At 43.1% G+C, this 21320-nt stretch overlaps 1 protein-coding gene across 1 annotated transcript; it reads left to right on the forward strand.

The window, feature by feature from the left end:
- The first annotated feature begins 1281 nt into the window (after nt 1-1281).
- Nucleotides 1282-20966, forward strand: LOC134880574 (period circadian protein homolog 2-like). Its single transcript, XM_063907555.1, is given in 26 exon segments — nt 1282-1379; nt 5363-5846; nt 8465-8557; nt 8776-8867; nt 8870-8929; nt 9210-9331; nt 9529-9730; nt 11000-11051; nt 11458-11600; nt 11947-12025; nt 12140-12246; nt 12337-12490; nt 12833-12941; nt 13124-13382; nt 14039-14177; nt 14299-14435; nt 15129-15335; nt 15453-15698; nt 15853-15997; nt 15999-17100; nt 17179-17188; nt 17191-17403; nt 17512-17749; nt 18433-18583; nt 18745-18790; nt 18793-20966. Coding segments are annotated over 25 exon segments (4509 nt in total). The 5' UTR covers nt 1282-1379; nt 5363-5550; the 3' UTR covers nt 18900-20966.
- The last annotated feature ends 354 nt before the right edge of the window (nt 20967-21320 follow it).

A 21320-nucleotide genomic window follows, 5' to 3' on the forward strand; every position in this document is an offset into this window, starting at 1 on the left:
GAGTTACATTACACTTGCATCGATAGGTTAAAGTGAAAATAGAATAGGTAAAAGAAACATGCATGCTATTTTTTTCATTGCATTCAAATGTTTGATATTAATAATGAAACACTATGTTTAACAAGTCTACCAAGTGCCATGGTGATAGCTTGAGGTTTGAAGAAAATATAGCCTTTTGATTATTTTCCGCCATTTTAATTTTTGGAAAAATCTTCTTCTCATGAACCTTAAGTCCGAATGACACAGGATTTACATAGAAGGTCCATCGGACATGCCTGGACTTATTTTGAAAGAATCTACAAGATTGGTCAAATAGTGGAACCCGTTCATTGCTGCCCATGCAGCTATATTTATTATATACATTTTTTCAATGATAATGAGAATATGATCGATCTCTCGAACATTGCAACACTCTCTTGCACGATTTTATTTTCTGTTATTTTTTATTGTTAATGTCTTTTTTATATATATATATATACAGTATGTGTTGCATTGTTGGAGGAGCCTGGGACTTCAGATTCCCATTGCCATAACTACACTGTACTGTGCAAATGAGAATCAAGCCTTTGAATCTGAATCATAAATCTGATGGGTAGATGAATAGACGGACAGACAGACAGACAGACAGACAGACAGACAGACAGACAGACAGACAGACAGACAGACAGACAGACAGACAGACAGACAGACAGACAGACAAAGTAAACAACATATTGTATACAATAAAAAATATATACAAGTATACAGCACATATCAGGACAGGGACCACAAAGAATACTCAATATGAAATGTTCTAGATGAGTTAGACTGTTCTATAAAAGGCTAATATACTACAGCAACATGAATATAGACCTATATATAGTATAGAAACATAGGATATAAACTACAGCTACAATTAATCATGTAGTAAATGCATTATCAGTTCAAACATAAACATGTATTTAAATTAATCAGCGTTAATAGTGACATTGTTTCTTTGATATGTCTTCTTACAATTACATAATTGCTAGTCCCGATGCGTGGTTTTTACTCCTCGGTCGTAACTTCCAAACAACATGGGATTCCACGTGCCGCTGACGACTTGTTTATATAAAGTGACTGACAGCACGCTAGGCCAATGAGCTCCCGCGTTGGCGCTTACGTCCAATTCGCCATGGAAACCCTAACTTCTAAGCCAGTAAGGAAGCGGCATGGGCGGGGCTTGAATTGAGGTCGGCCGTTGGGCTAGCTGATTGGTGAGTGAGGCCGGAGGCAGCAGGGGGAGGAAAAACGTCTCCCATTGTGAAATGCTGGAGTGTGTTTTATTCAATGTTCGCTTCTGCTTTTACTCGACACCGATGACAACCACCAGAGGAGATTTAATCATCTCAGCAGCACAGGTTGGTGTCTTTAACATCCTCTTCTTAGTTGTTGTAAGACTGAAAAGTCTAAAAGGAAATATTGCATATCTGATGGTGTTTTGCTCTATTTACTGTATTTTTTAAGCTAAAAAAAAATGCCGGTTCGACTTTGTCATTCCCACCCGAAAGGGCAAGAAAAATGTGCAAAAGTTTTTAATGAAATGTGCACTTTTTGCTGCCAAAATATTGCTTTTTATCCTCGTTTTTACATAACTGTGTCAGTGTACCGTGCAGTGGATTTCAGGTCAACGTGTGTATTTTCAATAGCAGGTCAGTGGCGTTATATAGGGGGGGGAAGGATGTATCTCCCCTTAGCAAACATATTGACACATTGTCTTTAATTGAATCGTAATTATGTGTTTAGCTTTTCCATGCATTGAAGAAAACATAATAACAGTTCTCTAGTTTTTGTCTGTTTTCAGTTTTAGTTGGTAGAACTAAAATAAAAGCTCTTCATTGCCTTTATTATTAAATATATTACCGGTTTTTTAATCAATATTTTATGTAGAATCATGTCAATTTGAATTACTTCTTGACTTTTTGACTGTTTCCTGAACTCAAAGCATAATTGAATTACCTTATTTCGAAATATATTACCTTTTTTAATATAATTATTTTTAGTAAAAGGATGTCAAGTTTATCTGGATGTACTTAAATAAATGGATTAGAAGTTTATTTTAAGTTTACTACTTATCAAGATCCTATTTATGGCCTACTGTGCACACGTTTAGAAAGTCTGTACGCTGGATATTAGGTTAATCACATTATTACAATGCAGTTCAAATTCAAATTGAGCTGATTTTACATGATATACTATCTAATAAGGGTGAATGTGTCACAATATGACTATTCAGACCTTGGAGTTCTCTTTTATAAATAGTAAAACAACAGTATCTTCTGTAATTGAGACTAAGACATGGTGCTCTTTCCATTTTCCTGCAGTTTGACTGATAGCGTCATGCAGTCAATGTGATGTTAGGAAATTCAGGAGTTGAATTTAACGTGAAAATACTCATTTCTATGGAAATTACTCGACAATTTGTATGGCAACGGTCCTCCTAAAGTCCCAGTGGACACATGTTTGTACTAATGATTTAGCTTTTTGATTTAATCAATTATATTAAAAAATAATATGGATATAGGACGATGATGGTAATTATAATAATTATGATGGCTATTATCGTAAGTATCTTAATGATCATAGTTAATATAAAAATAGGATGAGAAATGATACTGTCTTGTTATCTGAATGATTTTCTTTTCACCCACGAAAACTGGCTGTATCTACAAATGTATGTGTATATAGAATTTAGATCATTTGTGTTCGTATTTAATTGAATTTCTGTATTACTCTCTGTATAAGCTATGCTTTCTGCCCTCCCGTTTCTACTCATTTTGTTTGTTTGTATTAATATTGTAATAGTAGAATAAATAAAAATATATAACGCCATAATATCCCATCTTGGTGGTGGAGGTGGTCACCGGTTCAAGTCCCCAAAATACAAAGTGCTACCATGGTGTCCCCGAGCAAGGCACGGTTCCCTACACTGCTCCCTGGGTGCCGTAGATATGGCCACTGCTCCTAAAACTAGGATGGGTCAAATGCAGAATGTAAATTTCCCCCTCTGTGGGACCATTAATGCTTTCTCAATTTCTTTTACGTATCATGTCTTAAACCTGATGTCATTCCCGTCTCTAATGTCACACATGAATGCACTTCAGAAGCAGTGTGGTTGGATTAAGATCCAAACATGTGGTTTATGAAACAGGCCACTGCTTTGTGCCGCACTACAGCCACACCAGTGAGATCCCAGCAGCGTTGCGTAATGTTTGAGATCTGTGCCAGTGTGTTGGCTGCTGTTCCTCTGTGTTGTTTGAGTAAAATAGGGAAAAAGTTATCAATAAGCACTTGCATAATCTCGCCTGCCGCAAATCCAGAAGCAAATGCATTTCCTTTTAAAGTTTGAACACATTTTAGTTTATTTTATGTGCTTGCTTGCTTGCAGGCGAGCCAGAATCATGTCTGTTATGGAGTGATAATCATTTGAATGATACTGCAGGATTTGTACATTTGATATGTCCTTCCTTTTGTTTTGTACCTCAAGAACACAACATGCTGTTCATGGTTCAACAACATGTCATGTTATTGCTGCAGATCTTGATATCATTTGTGCAGCAGTTATATTTTGGTAACCTAGTTTATACTTGACTTTGATGTTGTTGTTGTTTAAGCCCCTGCTGAATACAGTTAAGACTCTTTCCAGTAAACATGATGAGCAGCCTGGGTTATTGTTGGAAATAATAAGCCTCTGTTTGATTATTTTAACCTGAGGTCGGCCTCTGCTTGCCCTGATTTATTGACATCATTACAAACTGTTGTAACTCCTCGCTCGCTCCTGATTGGTCCTTTGCAGCAGCCAATAGAAAGTTGATTCAATAATCAATTCAATAATGATCTATCAGGTGGCTTGTGATGTTTCCTACCTTTTTGGAGAACTTTAAACAACACTTCTTGTCGAGGAATTATGCAGAAACTGCTTCTGTAAAGAGAGGAAAGTAGTCCAGCTGATCCTGCACTCTTACATAGCAGCTCCCTGGTCTTCGATCGATTTTGGATTTGGCATCAGTTCCTGGTGCCAGTGTTTCCTAATAAGGCTTTAGCAGACTATGGTGTGCGGCAGGAGAGCGTAGGGGGCAGCTGCTTGTGTAATCTTTTTAAATTACACTTATTTTTAGATAACATATTGGAGTTGTGCACCTCTGAATGTGAATTTAATGTGGTTTTGTGACAAGTTTTAAATAGTGTAACTGTAGCTGAATATAAAACAAGGTTATCTTACTCACATTTTTGGAAATTTCAGGGACACTGTACTGTGCTAAAGATAGCTCCATTCATTGGAGTTAGACTAGTGAATATGCACAATGACACATCTATTCATGTAGAATCTGTATCCTTTGCATGAATGAAAATCCTGTTTCTTTGTGAAGGAGAGCAATTATCTCCCCAGACATCAGTTGTTTGTTCCCCCTCCTGCCTGGCTGTTTCTGCGTTATTCAATTGGCTTTAAATGAGTCCCATTGAATAGGCGCAAATGATTTTTGAGCACTTTGTTATTCTAACGTCTGAATTAGTCCCGATGGTTCCGGCAACGTGACATTTGATTTTGGCTTGGGTCATGTCTTTTTAAAGCTTTGTCTGAAACTCTGCAGACTCACCTTTCATATGAAAACGCTCTCTTTAGATTGAACCAGATCAAACAGGTCTGGTGCTCAGGTCCATTTGGAAAGGCCGGACATCGACCTGTTTACTTTACAGATGCTGAAGACAAACAGCCTCTGTGTCTGTTTGTCTATCCTCTTTTACACTTTTACGATTTCACTGACATTCAAACACGCTGAGATCCACGGATACACCTGTGGATCGGATCAAAGCGCTGGTTCAACCAATCGATCGCTCTTTTCTTTTTAGCACTGTGCTCCTTATCCATTGATCTGCGCTCTATAGAAGTGCACTTTATCGTCGAGTCAATAATAGGAGGCTTTACAATGTACAGCTCGCACCACCTAGAACTGGTTTATAACTGGTTCTTAATGGTTAAAAAATAATAAAGTGTTGACAACCTAATGAATGACTGAATTATAAACCCTTCATGAATCCTTTGTAAGGGTATTCTTTTGTAAAGTGGTACCCACATATCTAATTGGTCCTGCAATGGGAAGGGGTTCAAGGTATTTAGTCCGCCTGTTGTGTGCCAGGCTTGTGTGGAAAGACAAAGAGGGCGAGCTGGCCCTCGTTGGTCCTGCAAAGATGATTATTTGTTTTATTTTCTAAATTAAACATCATGGAACGGGTCAAAGTGATGAGTTTAACCTCTTATTCATTTGGAGTTGAGTTGCTTCGGTACTTTTAGTATTCATTACTATCGTGACTATAAAGTTTGTGTTTTTGTTTCCTCTTCTAGACGGCATCTCCACTCCTGAAGCACCAATCAACCAATCACACCCTCCTGCCTTGCTCTTTATGTCAATGCCATGTGGAAGATAGCTTGATCTCCAGTCTCTTGGTCTAATCGTCCTCCATCCTTAGCCCTACCTATACTCCACCCTGGACGGGCACGAGAGGAACCGGGAAAGGGTCGGCTTCCAGTGCATGGCCAACATGCGAGACGGGGCGGAACTGGAGGAGGGGGAGCTGGGTTTGGCCTCTGAGGGCAGCGACAGCAGCCACGAGCACCCGACCTCCATGGGGTCCCCGCACGACGACAGGAAGCGGCCGCGCTCCGCCTTACACGAGGACGTAGAGATGGGCGGCTCGAGCGGCAGCGGGACGGAATCCCACGGCAACGAGTCGCACGGAAACGAGTCCCACGGCAACGAGTCGGTGGGCAGCTCACACGGCAACAGCAAGGACTCGGCCATTATGGAGTCTTCGGGAAGCAACAAGAGGTGAGGGAGGATCTGAGCACTCTGGTTTATTCAGTTCTTTCTCCTTCAGTTGCCACGGGGGAGCGGACCATGTGGGTCACGGAAGTGCGGTTCATTTACCGTAGCAGAAGGGCTATTTTCTTCCCTGTGAATCATTCCGCAGAGCTATATAGATACTAAGAGTTGCAACACTGTGTGATGTGCCGCCAGGGCAGTCACGTGGTTCATGTAAGCCCCGATAGTTCTATGGGACCGACAGCAGCGATTGGGTTATTGAATGGTAAATATTAAAGAAAACACACCTCAGCACTTTTTCAGCTGTTATTGCATTATTGCATATTTGTTAATGTCAGTTTTGCATTTGGAGAGGCAGGGTGACAACGGAAAGCTGTGTATTACTTAGATTAGTTTTACATTTTTGGGGGGAAAAGCTTAGTGTTCATGTTAGCATGGGTCCCACTACTGGCTTTAGCAGTTCTAACTTAACTTCTCCTTTCCATATCACTCATCTGATGATAGACGTCTCATGATTTTCAATTTAACGTAACTGGGCTGTTTTATTGATTCGTGATTTTGCTTATAAATTCCGATTCAAAAAACGTAGTACAGTAAGTACAGTCAACATAATGAAATGTTAGTATATCCCAAAATTCAATGAAATATTAATCACAAACGCCACCTTTTTTTTTCTAGTGCTAGCAGTTAATCTTATATCTTACACAAAGCCAATTAACGATGGCGGACACGGTCAGGTTCAGCAGATAAAAGCCAAAACCCCTGATAATCAATCCTGCTTGTTAGTAACCCAACATAATTCATATAAAAGTCACTAACGAGTCATTACTGAACTCTTACCTCCACAGCTGGCGAAGTCGCGCTAGCTAACTAGCAGGCAATGCTTGCAAATTTGTTGTAACAACCAAGATAAAATATAGATCATTACGCCGTGCATACACACATGAAGACCAGTATCAGCAGCATAAAGGGCCTGTGATACAATATAAACAGTTGTTCATTCAAAAGAGGTCAATATTTCAGCAACTTACCTCTGGAACTAATCGACATGCCGCAATGTAAGTGAACGGGGTCCAACGCACAAATGCCAATGTTTGGAGCTATCTCGAAGTCCATTCCCCGGAAGTAGGCGTCGCCATTTTTTACAACAGAGGTCTACGGGAGTGTCGCAACTCCTAGTATGTATATAGCTCTGTCATGTCGGGTATGAGTCATTGTTTGCAGTCTGACTGAGAGGAGCAGTGGCGATTTATCTCTGGTTATGAAACCACAAAGAACAACGACAGATGGCACAGTTTCATGCATGAAGGGATGGTGGGAGGGAGAGTGTGTTGCAGGCTCATCAATTAGGGTTGAAACTCAATCAATTAAAAACGCTTCTTAAATTATAGATCAAGAAGGAATTTATGAAGGATTCTGGGTTACCTCTGTAGGAGTTAAGACATCCAAGGCTTTAACTTTAAAGCAGATCTCTTCATCTGAATGTTAACAATTATAAAGGATATGATGACAGCCAATGGCTTCTGAGATTGTATTTCGGCCAATCTTCTACTGTTGAAATGGACCTTCATGCAACCAAAGCCCAATCAGATATCAGAATACCTTTATTCTTCCCACAGAGGGAACATTTCCTTTGATACAGCAACAAGAGGCAAAGACAGCTTAATGTCACACCCCAATAGACCTCACAATATGAGCGATCAATACGGGCACTATCAGAACGTCCTGAACCAAAACAGATTCTGCTTTCAGAGATGGTCCCATTACAGGAACCAACAGTCGCTATCAGTGGTGACTTTGTACATGACCTGCATTAAATCAAACCTCCAACCTCTATGATAAACTTGCAGATCTGTGTCACAATGTCCCTTGATCCTCCTTAGCAACGGTCTGTTCTTCTTAGCAACGGTCCGTTAGCGAGAATTAACAACCTCGGACTGTTCAAATTGACCAATCAGATTTGAGTATTCAACTAAGCAATTTAATTGGTTTTAAATTACATTTTTCTTTGAATACAAAACAAGTTTAAGGCTTTGTTTTTGATTCTTTTAGGCAACAAGTACCTTAATTGAGCTAGCTAAAACAGGGAGACAGAACAGATGATATGTGGCAAATGTAAGAGTGGTTAGGGTTCAAACGAGATTTTATCAAGTACATAAAGGTGGAATCTGAAAAGTACTAATGGGAGTACTTCCTTTTCATTTTTTTATTAAATGAAATCATGATGTATCGATTGCAATTTCACATTTTTCACTTTTCATATTTAGATTTCCCAATATTTCTCAGATAGTGGATTAAAAAAAAGTTAGTTTTCCTTTTAAATAATTACTTTTATTGTAGACAGTATAAAGAAAAGTCCTATTTAGTCGTGGTGTTTACAGATGAACCACCTGCCTCTCCTTGCTCCAGATAATGCCTCTTGTTTTTACAATTCCCATCAGGGCACAGAGATATTTGCATAGACTTATTTTAGGATACAGCTGGTGTGTTTGTGGCGCACTGGGAACACACCGAGTCCTTGACTGCCTTCACATGTTTAGTCTGTTGGAGCTCTGACTGTTCTTACATAAAGCTCTGTTTTGCCGTCGATCTTCAACAACACGACATGTTGTTTATGGTTACAGCTCCAACTCTCACAGCCCCTCGCCGCCCAGCAGCTCCAACGCCTTCAGTCTGGTGAGCTCGGAGCAGGACAACCCTTCCACCAGCGGCTGCAGGTTAATATTCATTCTCTTTTATCATTGAGTCGTTTTTACTTGCATGCAACAGTACAAAGTTCTCCTAGCCAGACTTGGAGGGGATGCATGCCACTGCCAATCCCTCCCATCATGCCTCATCCCCCTTCCATACCGGTAGCACCTTCTCAGAGTGTGACAGCAGTGGTGAAACGTTGTCATTTTGACACACGTGTTTCTCCCTCATGCTCGCTCCGCAGCAGCGAACAGTCCGCCAAAGCGAAGACACAGAAGGAGCTCTTCAAGACCCTCAAGGAGCTAAAGATGCACTTGCCGTCGGAAAAGAGGAGCAAGGGAAGGCCAGCACCGTCAACACGCTCCGGTACGCGCTGCGATGCGTCAAGCAGGTGAAAGGTAAGACCGACTTCCGTTAGCGCTTTTTTCACGCACATGTGCATGCATGTAATCACGTTGTGGTTCAACTGAAGCTATGCTAGTGACCGTTACACTGACGAACGCACTGGTATTTCTATCTATTTATAATGATCATTTTGACCATAAATTCTGTATCATATTCTCCGATTTTGTGCTTGTAATCACACTAATGATGGTTAATAAGTAACGTAAGATACTTTATCCCTGATCAAGATGTGAAACGCTGTGTGCATTGATGCATCCTCTCTTTGTTCTGCAGCCAATGAGGAATACTACCAGATGTTGATGATTAATGACAGTCAGCCGCCAGGGTTTGATGTATCCTCCTACACCATCGATGAGATCAACAGCATCACCTCTGAATACACCCTCAAAAACACAGTGAGTGCCTCTATCCTCAACTCACAATGACAAACATGCCCTTTAACATTTATTCATTGTGAAAAATATAATAGAAAGAGTAATTTATGTGAACATTTTAATATTATATATGAGAAAGCTTCAAAAGATACAGGGTTTCTGCCTCTTTCTGCACTGTATATCATTAGTAATCTGTTGCACATTTTCAAATTCCGCAGGACATTTTTGCCGTAGCCGTGTCGCTCATCACGGGGAAAATCGTCTACATCTCGGACCAGGCGGCGTCCATCCTGAACTGCAAGCGGGAGGTGTTCAAAAATGCCAAGTTCGTGGAGTTCCTGTCGCCTCAGGACGTCAGCGTGTTCTACAGCTTCACCACGCCCTACCGCCTGCCCTCATGGAGCATGTGCACCGGAGCAGGTACCCGCGAGACACGTGGAACACACACACACTCACACACAAAACCCACCCCCTCACACACATGCTCATACACACCTAGCACTTAATTTATTTACATGCTCAATCACTTTAATGTATGCAAGCCTACACACACACACACACACACACACACATCTGACATATATTGGTTGGTGTCACATTGGGGAAATCAGTATGTTCCTCTTTAATAGGAACATGTGCAGAAATGTTATGGAAAGAAACTCTGCATTAGAGAAATCAATGTGAGAGTATTTGAACCCCCACTTTACACACACACACACACACACACACACACACACACACACACACACACACACACACACACACACACACACACACACACACACACACACACATACTCATGGCCTAATTATACAGCACTTTGATAGCCTAACACAAAAGAACAATAGCCTCCTAACGACCTAATGCCAAAAATGCTGCTTTGTCTCCAAGTATTTATCATGTATTCATCTCGTTCCAGAAAACGAAAAATTGTACCATAAAGAAATAAAGCTTTGACATTTGAGCGGGCCTTAAAAAATGAATCTCTGCACATCAATCAATTACGTTCTGGGTCTAAATAACTTTGACCTGCGAACATCGCCTGTCGTTATCACCTCGGAGGCAAAGAAAATAGGTCATTATATGTATTTACTTCATTCTGTATTTAAAACAACTCATCCTTTAAATTTAGGGTTATAATATATATTCTAAAATTGCTTGGAAGACTTAGTTCACACTCCCTTGAAATCCTCTTCAGCCCCCACTTTGAGAACTCCTTAGATTAGCTAATGCATGTCTTTGGTACAATTTGAAGCTTGGTGTTTAATTTCATTCACTATATTGATTATGTTTCTAATATACTCTTCTGATGTGAATTTACATTATCTTACCATGTTCCATAAGTACTCTGTGGTGTCACATGAACGGTTCTGGAGCGGTAATCAAATCAAGGAGCCTTTCTCCTTGGGTCAGTGGGTAGCTCAAGCTGTTCTACTAATGACTGAGAAGCTGTGTTTCTACAGAAAGCCTTTTCCTTGTAATGAATGTTAAACCTTCATTTGCATAATTATAAAAAGAAAAAACTCCTTTTGTTTGCTAATTCCCTCTTTCCTTTTTGGAGTAGAGCTAATTCTCCGATCCGACCGATGATTAAAGCTTGAGGTTGATACAGTGCGTTGAACATGACTGAGGTGAATGAATCCATTCTTCTGCATTAAGTATTTATGCAACCTCCTCTTCTATTTACAGACTCGTCTCCGACGGAGTGCATGCAGGAGAAGTCCTTCTTCTGCCGCATCAGGTGAGTAAGAGCAGCTTCTCCTTATTAATGCTCCAACGGGCTGTTGAGTCAGCACAGAGTGGGTGAGCAGGGGGGAGGGTATCCTGGTGGAGAGGAGGGGAGGCAATCAGCAGCTTTGAGCTTCACTCCATCTAGTGGCAAGGTGGGGTGTAACAGCTAGGGTTTAAAGGGCTCATTTCCAGGATCATATTTGGATTTAGCTGCTCTGATTGGTTAGCTGACCGGCTCTGTTGAGATTGGTCAACCGCTTAGAGATGTCCTGCCCCCTCAGACAATCATGTACAATGTGTTGGAGCGCTAACTAATAGAAGCTCAAGTGTCACATAGTGATGTCACTGTTACGGAAGTAAACCCCAAATGGTGTTATAATGGTGTGTGTGTGTGTGTGTGTGTGTGTGTGTTGTAGTGGAGGCAAGGAGCGACAAGGAAACGTGCAGTACTATCCTTTCCGGATGACTCCGTACTTGATGAAGGTGCAGGACGCTGAGCTGGCAGAGGAGCAGTTCTGCTGCCTCCTGTTGGCCGAGAGGGTGCACTCTGGATACGAAGGTGAGGCCTGTGAACACACACACACACACACACACACACACACACACACACACACACACACACACACACACACACACACACACACACACACACACCTTCAGGGATGGGAGTTGATGTATGGAGATGTGAAACGTGAGAGGGGGGAGGTAAAGTGTGAGCGTGGGAGTGAGAGAACTAGAAATGGCATGATGTGGGAGTTAAACACACCGGGTAATGGAGTGGTGCAGTTTCTATGAATATTTTCATTCTTTTTCTTTTTTTTACATTTTAATTTGAACTTTTATTTGTTTGTATAAATATTTGTATTTATTTTTTATTTTATTATATTTGTCTTTCTCTTCCACAGCACCCAGAATCCCTACAGACAAGCGTATCTTCACCACCACACACACTCCCAACTGTGTGTTCCAGGATGTGGATGAGAGGTAAGTGGACTGAGCATACACACACACACACACACACACACACACACACACACAAAGCAAAGCAAACTGGTTTTAATAAATGTCTTTAACACACTGTCCTTGTTTCACCCTCAGGGCTGTTCCTCTTCTGGGTTACCTCCCCCAGGACCTTATCGGGACCCCTGTGCTGCTCAATCTGCACCCGAGTGACCGGCCCTTAATGCTGGCTGTGCATCGGAAAAGTAAGACCCCCATCTCTTCACGTTGTTGTGAGTAATCCTTCCTTGTTGCTCGGCTCTTACTGACACGCTCTACTATCTGCTGCCAAACAGTTCTGCAGTTCGCCGGCCAGCCTTTCGATCACTCCTCGATTCGTTTCTGTGCGAGAAACGGCGAGTACATCACCATCGACACCAGCTGGTCGAGCTTCGTCAACCCCTGGAGTCGCAAGGTCTCCTTCGTCATCGGCAGGCACAAAGTCCGCATGTGAGTGTATACCAAACGCAGGGTCAGTAGTTCAGTCATGGGAGACTTTGAGGGAACAACTGGGCGAAAGTCTGCTCATGTTTGAAGCTCAGCTGGAGCATATTCAATGTTTTATGACCGTAAATGAATATGAGGTTTAAGTCTGCGTCTAGAGCAGATCTCAGGATTCTGCCCTTTTGCTTAGAGCTGAACAAAGCTTCTCTAAGGCGGGGAAATGGCATTGTAAATGACCCGAACATTGTGAATGAGTGAGCACAGGATAGTCTTCTCTGAGCCTGTTAATATGTTGGATTATGATTCAGTGTGAACCCCCTGGATGACGGTGGTCTGTGTGTTTTTCAGGGGTCCTGTGAATGAAGATGTTTTTGCAGCACCAGCTTTCCATGGAGGGAAGATCATGGACTCGGACATCCAGGAAATCGGTGAACAGATCCACAGGCTGCTTCTGCAAGTACGTACACACACAAACACACACACCATGCACCTTCATGCAACAAAGCAAAATCATGTGTGTGTAATCCTGCTCGGCAATAACCCTGATTCTGATTCTGACTCTGACGTTAGATGCCCACTTTAATGCACATTTCCACACATGCATTCTTCAGTTTCTCCATCAATCTTTCCTCTCTTCAGCCGGTGCATAACATGGGCTCCAGCGGTTACGGTAGCCACGGCAGCAACGGTTCCCACGAGCAGCTGGTGAGCATCAGCTCGTCGGGCGAGAGCAACGGGAACGCGGCGGAGGAGACGAACAAAGCCAAGCCTCCCAGGACCTTCCAGGAGATTTGTAAAGGGGTCCACATGCTGAAGAACCAGGACCCCCAGGGCTGCCTGCGCTCCCCTCCTGCATCGCCGTCACCATCCAAGCATGAGCAGAAGAGGAGCACTGACTGTGAGTTTGATGTCATTAAATGGGTATCTTTCTGTGGATGCTTTGACTTAAAGTCTATCACTGGGACATGGGAACACAACCAGCATCAGTTTCAAATAACCACAGACAGTTTGTGAAGCACTGGGGATCATTTATGCCTCAAAGCTAAAGCTGCAGATCACATGCGTAGAGGTTTTTCATGCACATTTTGCTAAAAGTCTTCCGATAAATTCTCTAAATATGTCACTTGACTTACTCTTCATTACTGAAAAGTATTATCCCCAAGAACCTTTAAGAAAGATAAATCCCTCTGTTGTCATTTCCAAAACAGAGTGAAATTAAGTGACAATTATAAGTGTTGGATGCACACAAAAGAAAGATATAAGGAGATTGTATTATGCATAATGTGTGCCACAAGAATCAGAATACTTAAGAAGTTGGGACTTTTGCTCCATTTTAGAATGAATTAAATAAAATAAAATCAAGATATTTATAGAAACAAAAGAAATGAAGATCAAATAGAATAGAATATTAATATGCATATGCATATAGACCATGTAAACGTAAGAATTCTAGTGTAAAAAGATGCACATTTTACTACAATGTGTCTGTAGCTCGTTGTGTTTAGCTGCTCGTCTTGGTGTGTGAGTTTCTGACATTTTCTCCCCCCTCTTCAGTGTCTCAGAAGAGTTCAGCGGTGCGTCTGAAGGACTCGTCCCCCTCCCCACAGCTCAGAGACAGCCTGGAGGACTTCACCTGCAAAGACCAGACCGTCTGTTCCTACCAGCAGATCAGCTGCCTGGACAGCGTCATCAGGTGAGGCTCGCTGTCCGTGCCCAACAGAGAGGCTGGTTTTGTACTGGGACTCGAACCAAGTCCCTGATTTGCTGCCACAGACTGTGAAGTGTCTCTGATCAAATCCATTCCTGTTCCTCAGGTACCTGGAGAGCTGTAACACCCCCATCACAGTGAAGAGGAAGTACCAGTTCTCCACCAACACCACCTCATCCAACTCGGATGAGGAGAGGAAGGGATCAGAGGACGGCATGCAAGGGCCTCCGGACTCAAACCCAGGTACACACCATGCATCTGTCACACACACACACACACACACACACACACACACACACACACACACACACACACACACACACACACACACACACACACACACTTCTGGAAGAGTCTGCCTTAATATTTTTCACATCAATATATATCTTTTATTTCATTGACATATTTACTTTATTGTATTTAAGTTGTATGATTTCATTCTATGTATTGTTTTTATTACTAATCAATTATTCTATTTTTATTTTAATTATTAATTGTTATTAATTGCTATTATTTTATAAATATATTTTTATTTGACACTGTTTTATTACAGCTTTTAATTATATTTAATTTCCTTTTAATCTTCTTATTTTATCACATGTTTCTGTCTTGTTTTCGGCTTTTCAGTCACCACAGGTGCTATTCAAATAATGTTTAATTTATTAATTAGATACAATTTTGCAGAGAAACTCCCCCTGTGTTGCTAAGTCAAGTCAAATGTATTTTTATAGCACATTAAAAACACGTGAGCTGACAAACATGCCTAATAAACACAGGCAAAACCCAGCAGGTCAACAGAAAAGACAGAAAAAACAACATAATGTATAATCTCTTTTATGGGTATGTTGTTATTCATTGCTGTTGCCTCCACTAGCCTAGGTTCTGTTATCCTGTATAGCATGAAGCTAACAGAGGATCGCTCTCTCTCCCCTCCAGACCCTTTAATGCTAGACGCTCCCCCCAGCCTGTCCAGCATGAAAGCCCCAAAGAAGCCTTCCTCCGGGGCGGCAGCAGTGGTTGGAGGCCCACTGGCTCCCCTCACCCTGCCCAGCAAGGCGGCGAGCGTGGTCTCCATCACCTCCCAGTGCAGCTACAGCAGCACCATCGTCCACGTGGGAGACAAGAAGCCTCAGCCAGAGTCCGGTGAGTGTGTCTTTTCAAACGCATGATGTGTATTTTTTTACTGGTAATGGTTTCTATATTTCAATCTATAAAAAAGCTTTAGTTTGACTGATGTCTCTGTTCTGATCTGTTCCTCAGAGATGATCGAAGACGTGGTCGGGAGCCCCGCCCCGCCGGCTCTGCCCGTCAGCGTGGCGTCTCCATCCAGCCAGGAGAAGGAGGCCTACAAGCGTCTGGGTCTGACCAAAGAGGTGCTGGCTGCTCACACTCAGAAAGAGGAGCAGGCCTTCCTCACCCGCTGCAGAGAGTTGCGGGACGCCCGCACCTTCCAGAAGGACGGCTTCACCTCCCGGCACAAGCAGAGGCATCGTACCAACGCTGAAGGTACACAACGTTTCATAAAACACCAAAGAAAGTTATCATGAGGCATGTTCTTTATACCCATCCTAAATCCAAGGATTAATTGTCATATTTAAAATCTGCAGTCCCAGGTGCTACATAAAATATACTCAACAACCGTCTGATTTCTCCTCCTCAGAATCACCCGGTCTTCAAGGTGGAGCCAAAACGAGAACTTCCAGGCCCGAGACCGCTGCCAAGAAGGGAAGCCGCAACAGGAAGTCCAAGAAGCCGCGCATGAAGCATCCCGATTCGTCGGACAGTGCCATGTCAGACCACAAACCCCGCCCCCCCACTGCAGGGTCTCAACCAGACCTCGTGGTCCCCATCTGAAGCGTCTCAGTCGGCATTTAACGTCTCCTACCCGACCATCGTGCCTGCCTACCCTCTGTACCCGCCTGCCCCCGCCGCCCCGGGCCAGGCCCCCTGCCCGGACCCCTCCCTCTCCGCAGGCTACGGAGAGGCCCAGAGCTCCCAGGCCCCGTCTACCGCGCCCCCTTTCGCTGCACCCATGGTCACCCCTGTGGTGGCTCTGGTGCTCCCCAACTACCTCTTCCCCCAGATGGGGCCACTGGCAGCTGCTCCAAGACCAGCCTTCTACCCCGAGCAGAGCCATCCTGCTTACACTACCCAGCAGCCTTTTCAGCCCCCGCCTCCAGCCTACGCCCTACAAACACAGCCCCCCTTCACTCAGCCTTTCCAGACTACACAGACCCCCTATTCAACCCCCCAGCCTTTCCAGACGGCACAGACCCCCTACACCACCCAGCAGCCCTTCCCTGTGCAGACTGCCTTCACCCCACAGCCTTTCCAGACTGGACAGACCCCTTACACCACCCCTCAGCCTTTTCAAACAGTACAGACCCCCTACACAACCCCACAGCCTTTCCAAACTGCACCGCCCCCCTACACCACCCCTCAGCCTTTCCAAACTGCACCGCCCCCCTATACCACCCCTCAGCCTTTCCAAACTGCGCCGCCCCCCTACAACACCCAGCAGCCCTTCACCGCCCAGCGCCCGTTCCCAGTGCAGACTCAGTTTGTGTCTCAGGCCCAGTACCCAGCTCAGCCCTTCTCTTACAGCCTGACCCCAAAGCCCCAGAAGCCCATGACTGTGGAGCATCGGGAGGGGGCGGCGTCACGCTCCTCCACCCCGGCCTCCGGAGCGAGGGAGCCCGCCACGTCGCCGCCGCTGTTTGAGTCGCGGTGCAGCTCGCCCCTGCAGCTCAACCTGCTGAGCATGGAGGAGGGACACCACCGCTCGCTGGACCGGCAGGACAGCAATGTAGCGCCCTCTGCTGGAGGACAAGGGAACAGCACTGCAGGGGGAGGTGGAGCGGCGGGGGACAAGAGCGGAGCCACAGCGCAGACTGAAGACCTCCAACAGGTGAGGGTCACAGTACGGTAAACACAAGCTAACACAAACACTGACGCAGCGCTGATGGTTTCCTGCCTTGTGTTTCAGGTGGAGTCTCCGGAGACGGGGCTAACAGCGATGGGAACTCCTCATCCTTTGACTTTCTGGACATCCTGCTGCAGGAGGACTCTCACTCTGGGACCGGGTCAGCCACTTCCGGCTCCATGGGCTCGGGGTCGGGTTCAGGATCGGGCTCCGGATCCGGATCAGGGTCGGGCTCGGGGTGCAACGGCTGTGACACGTCAGCCAGCGGAGCATCGGGCAGCAGGACAGGTCAGCAGAGAAACATGCAAAGTACATTTTTAATCCTGCTTCTTTCTTTATTGGTTGGTTTAAAAGTACAAGTACTAATATTCCCTGTGTTTCCTAAACTGTGTGCAGGGAGCAGCAACACCAGCAAATACTTTGGCAGCGTCGACTCTCTGGAGCACGACCCCAAAGCCAAAGCCAGGGCCAAAACGAGAGGAGAGGGAGGCTGTGAAAGCGGCCCATCGCAGACTAAAGTGTCAACGCAAGGCGAGGGAGATCACTTGACCAAATACGTCCTGCAGGAGCCGCTCTGGCTGCTGATGGCCAACGCTGACGACAAGGTCATGATGACTTACCAAATGCCACCCAGGTGAGACCCTGAGCGAAGATAGTCAGATAGATTTTACAGTAGAGACCCTTCTGTCTCACTGAAAACAGTCTGTGTCTCATGAGCTACAGGATCTTTTTTATTCGAGACACTCTGAGTAAATACAGACACTAGAACTGACTTCACCATCAGCTCATCAAACCATTCTAAAATGTTCAATTCATCTTAAAAATATCTTATTAAGGCAAGGCAAGTTTATTTATACAGCGCCTTTTCAACACAAGGCAATTCAAAGTGCTTTATGTAATTTATTTTATTTTGTATTTGAATTTCTAATTAAACTTTTTAATGTGTATATCAACATATGTTATTTAAATGTTTTATTCTATCTTTTGATTTTATCTTTTTTATTTCAAATTCTTCACATAACTTATGAATATTTTAATTATATATTTCTTTCATTTAATTTATATCTAAAATGTTTTCTAAAAAAATAATTTACACTGGGATAAAAGAAATCTAATTTAAATTACATTATAACCTTATATATTATTCATTATACTTGATATTAAATGATTATACTTCTTCACTGTTTGCAGAATCTATTCTATCTTTTTAATGAACTGTATTTTTTCCCTTTCATTTGGTTCAAACAGATGCTTATGTTCAAACACTCTGAACAGGTCTGAATTATTCTTTATAAATAAACGTACTTTACCTCACAGGGACATCCAGAGGGTTCTACGGGAAGACAAGGAGAGGCTGCGGCAGATGCAGAAGACCCAGCCTCACTTCTCCTCCGACCAGCGCAGAGAGCTGATGGAGGTTCACCTCTGGATGAGGAGGGGGGGTCTACCTGCTTCCATCAATGTCAAGGTCAGGACCACACACGTTTAAAAAATACACACGTATAAACAGCACACACATGTAGATGGATCAGTGAATGCTAATGTGTTCACGTGATCCTTGCTTTCTTTGAGTTTGTATCTCCTGATGTCCAACTTTATTTGAATATCTGCCTTATGTTTGTCGCTTAGGAGTGTGTATATTGCGAAGACACAGTGGTGACCCCTCTCGAGGAGGACCCCCCCACATGGACATGAGCGAGCTGGGCGAGGAGCTGAGCACACAGAGCCCGAACTACGAGAGCTAATCAGAGGAGCCCGAGCCTCACCCTGAGACTGGCTCCTGAACACACACTCCACCAGCCATGGACCTTGATATTGCACCCACACGCACACATATTGTGGATGTGAGACAAACAACAGTGTGCCTGACCATCCTCACACACACTCATCATAAACTCTGTGTGATGAGGATGTGTGTGTCGCTCATGTGTGTGAGTTGTGTGGAGGACTGCTGCTGAGGTGCAGTATTTAACTCCCCATACAGGGGGCAGCAGCGCTTTGTGAGGGTCTTTGTATGCCTGACTCTCATATAGTGTTTTTGCCAGCTCACACACACAAACACACACACACACACACACACACACACACACACACACACACACACACACACACACACTCCGGGCCCAGCCTGTGTGGTTGTTGACCTTTGGCCTGTCCTAATATTTTTTATATATTCTTTCCCCCCCTTTTGTCAGAGGCATTGCTTTACTGCAACAAAAGCAGGTATTATTTTAAAAAATGACCATCTTAAAGATATTGATGATTACTTTTTGGACAAAATAATTGTCATAAAACCGATTCAAATTGGTATTAAAACACAGCCTGGCATTGCTGTTTAAATTCTGCCACGTAATGTTTGTGTTTGCTGCTCAAAGCTCCTTTTTGTTTAACAATGTTTAACTATGTAGAATAGTTGTGGTGCACATTGTACGATGTCAAAGCGCAGAATCCCCTCCTTTTTGTGTTATGGATGAGCTTTGATCTTACTGCTCTTACTGCTGATGTTATTCAACCGTGACAATCCAACTACCGTATTTATTTTCTACCAGATAATGTATTTAGAATAGATTGTTTTAAGCTAAAGCCAAATCTACTCAGCTAAAAGACAGTACTTAACCAGGCGTTTACAATAAACTCTACAGGATATTAAAGTCACTTTACACTGACGAATGTAAACTGGAGTTAGCTGGTCTGTTTCACAGATAACCTTGAAGTGTTGAAGCCTCAGACTGCAGACCCTAAAACAGCAGCGGTGCTACGAACAAGTGAGCGTCACCACAGCAGGATGATGGTTTTCTGATTGTATAGGGAATGGAAATCATGAAATGTTTTGTATTCCCTTTTACTGCCAATTTCTGTCTTTTTAAATTATACAGTTTGTTTTTCAAAGACAAAGTTGTATCGATGGAAAATGTGCAAAAAAATGTGGAGTTGTTTTATTTTTCTGTCAACATTGTGCAGCTCTACTCCAAAATGTCAGTTTTGGAAGAAATCTGTGGGGATTAATGCATTATGCAAATGTACTTTGTCTCTATTTGCACCCTTTCTTTTCAACACATATGCTCATTTTTCTCACGCATATTGAACTGGGTTTCCACGCTGACGTTGATACTGAGAATCAGCACGTCAGTGTAAGATAACGGAACACAATTGTAGCAAATAAGGGGACAATGTTGCCTTAGTGACTTTATAGAGGAAATGGTGACATGCAAGCCTTTGGTCGTCTAACATGAAGTGTTAAGGAAAGCTGTGGACCACACCTCAGTGGCTCCACGGTCGAGGTAAAGCGTAGGAGAGCTGGTGGCACTACGGCAAAAGATTGTGAATGTAACCCAGACTGGACCAAGAGCATTTCAGCTGCTTAGTTTCTTTTCCGGATTTTCTTTTTTTATCTGTCTTTTTTTACTGTACTGTTTGTTTGGTCAAAGTAAGTTATTCTTCAGTGTCTTTGGGAATGGACCCTACCTCTAATAAAACCCAGGTCATGTTACTGTAAACAGAAGGTGTATGTATGTGGGGCGAAGGACAGATACGTCAAGTGATTCTTGTGAGTGAGCCTTAGACTGTCAGAGTTTTGTATCTGCTTTCTGTTTTTACGAATGAATGCACACCTTAACTGCGGTCCATCTCTGTGCAAAAACATCTCCAGAGGGACTGCCGTGAAGAAAGCCAGAATGAATGCAGAGCCCCCTGACCTGTAAATGCATTACGTGGTAATGGCACATGATGTTGTGTACGGTCCTGTCAATTTTTTACAGTTGCAGTTCAGTTCATTTCTTTGTTGTTAAAAAGATGTGTTGTTTTGAGACATGTTTGAGAAACTATGTTGTAATAAAACTACAGAAATATAACCTGTGTGAATCCCATGACTGAATGCACTGACAAGGGGGAAAATAACCTAAACACAATGGTATTAATGACAGAAAATGACATTTTTTGGAAGATGATACCAAAGCTTTTCCTTATCTGTGTTTTTTTTAATAGTATTTTGAAGCTAGTGTGGGTAGTTTATTATAGAAACGTTTGTTGAAAAAGCAGTATTTTCATTTACTCTCTTCTCACTCTGTCTATTACATCCACATTAGCATTAGCATTAGCTATTCTTCCTCACGCGCACGCAACCCACACACACACACTTAAAACTACATTTAGCCACTTATACACAATCAAAAGGATCAAGGATGAGAGTTAAACAAAAATGATCA

Source organism: Eleginops maclovinus, chromosome 18, assembly GCF_036324505.1.
Source record: "Eleginops maclovinus isolate JMC-PN-2008 ecotype Puerto Natales chromosome 18, JC_Emac_rtc_rv5, whole genome shotgun sequence".
Classification (NCBI taxonomy): domain Eukaryota; kingdom Metazoa; phylum Chordata; class Actinopteri; order Perciformes; family Eleginopidae; genus Eleginops; species Eleginops maclovinus.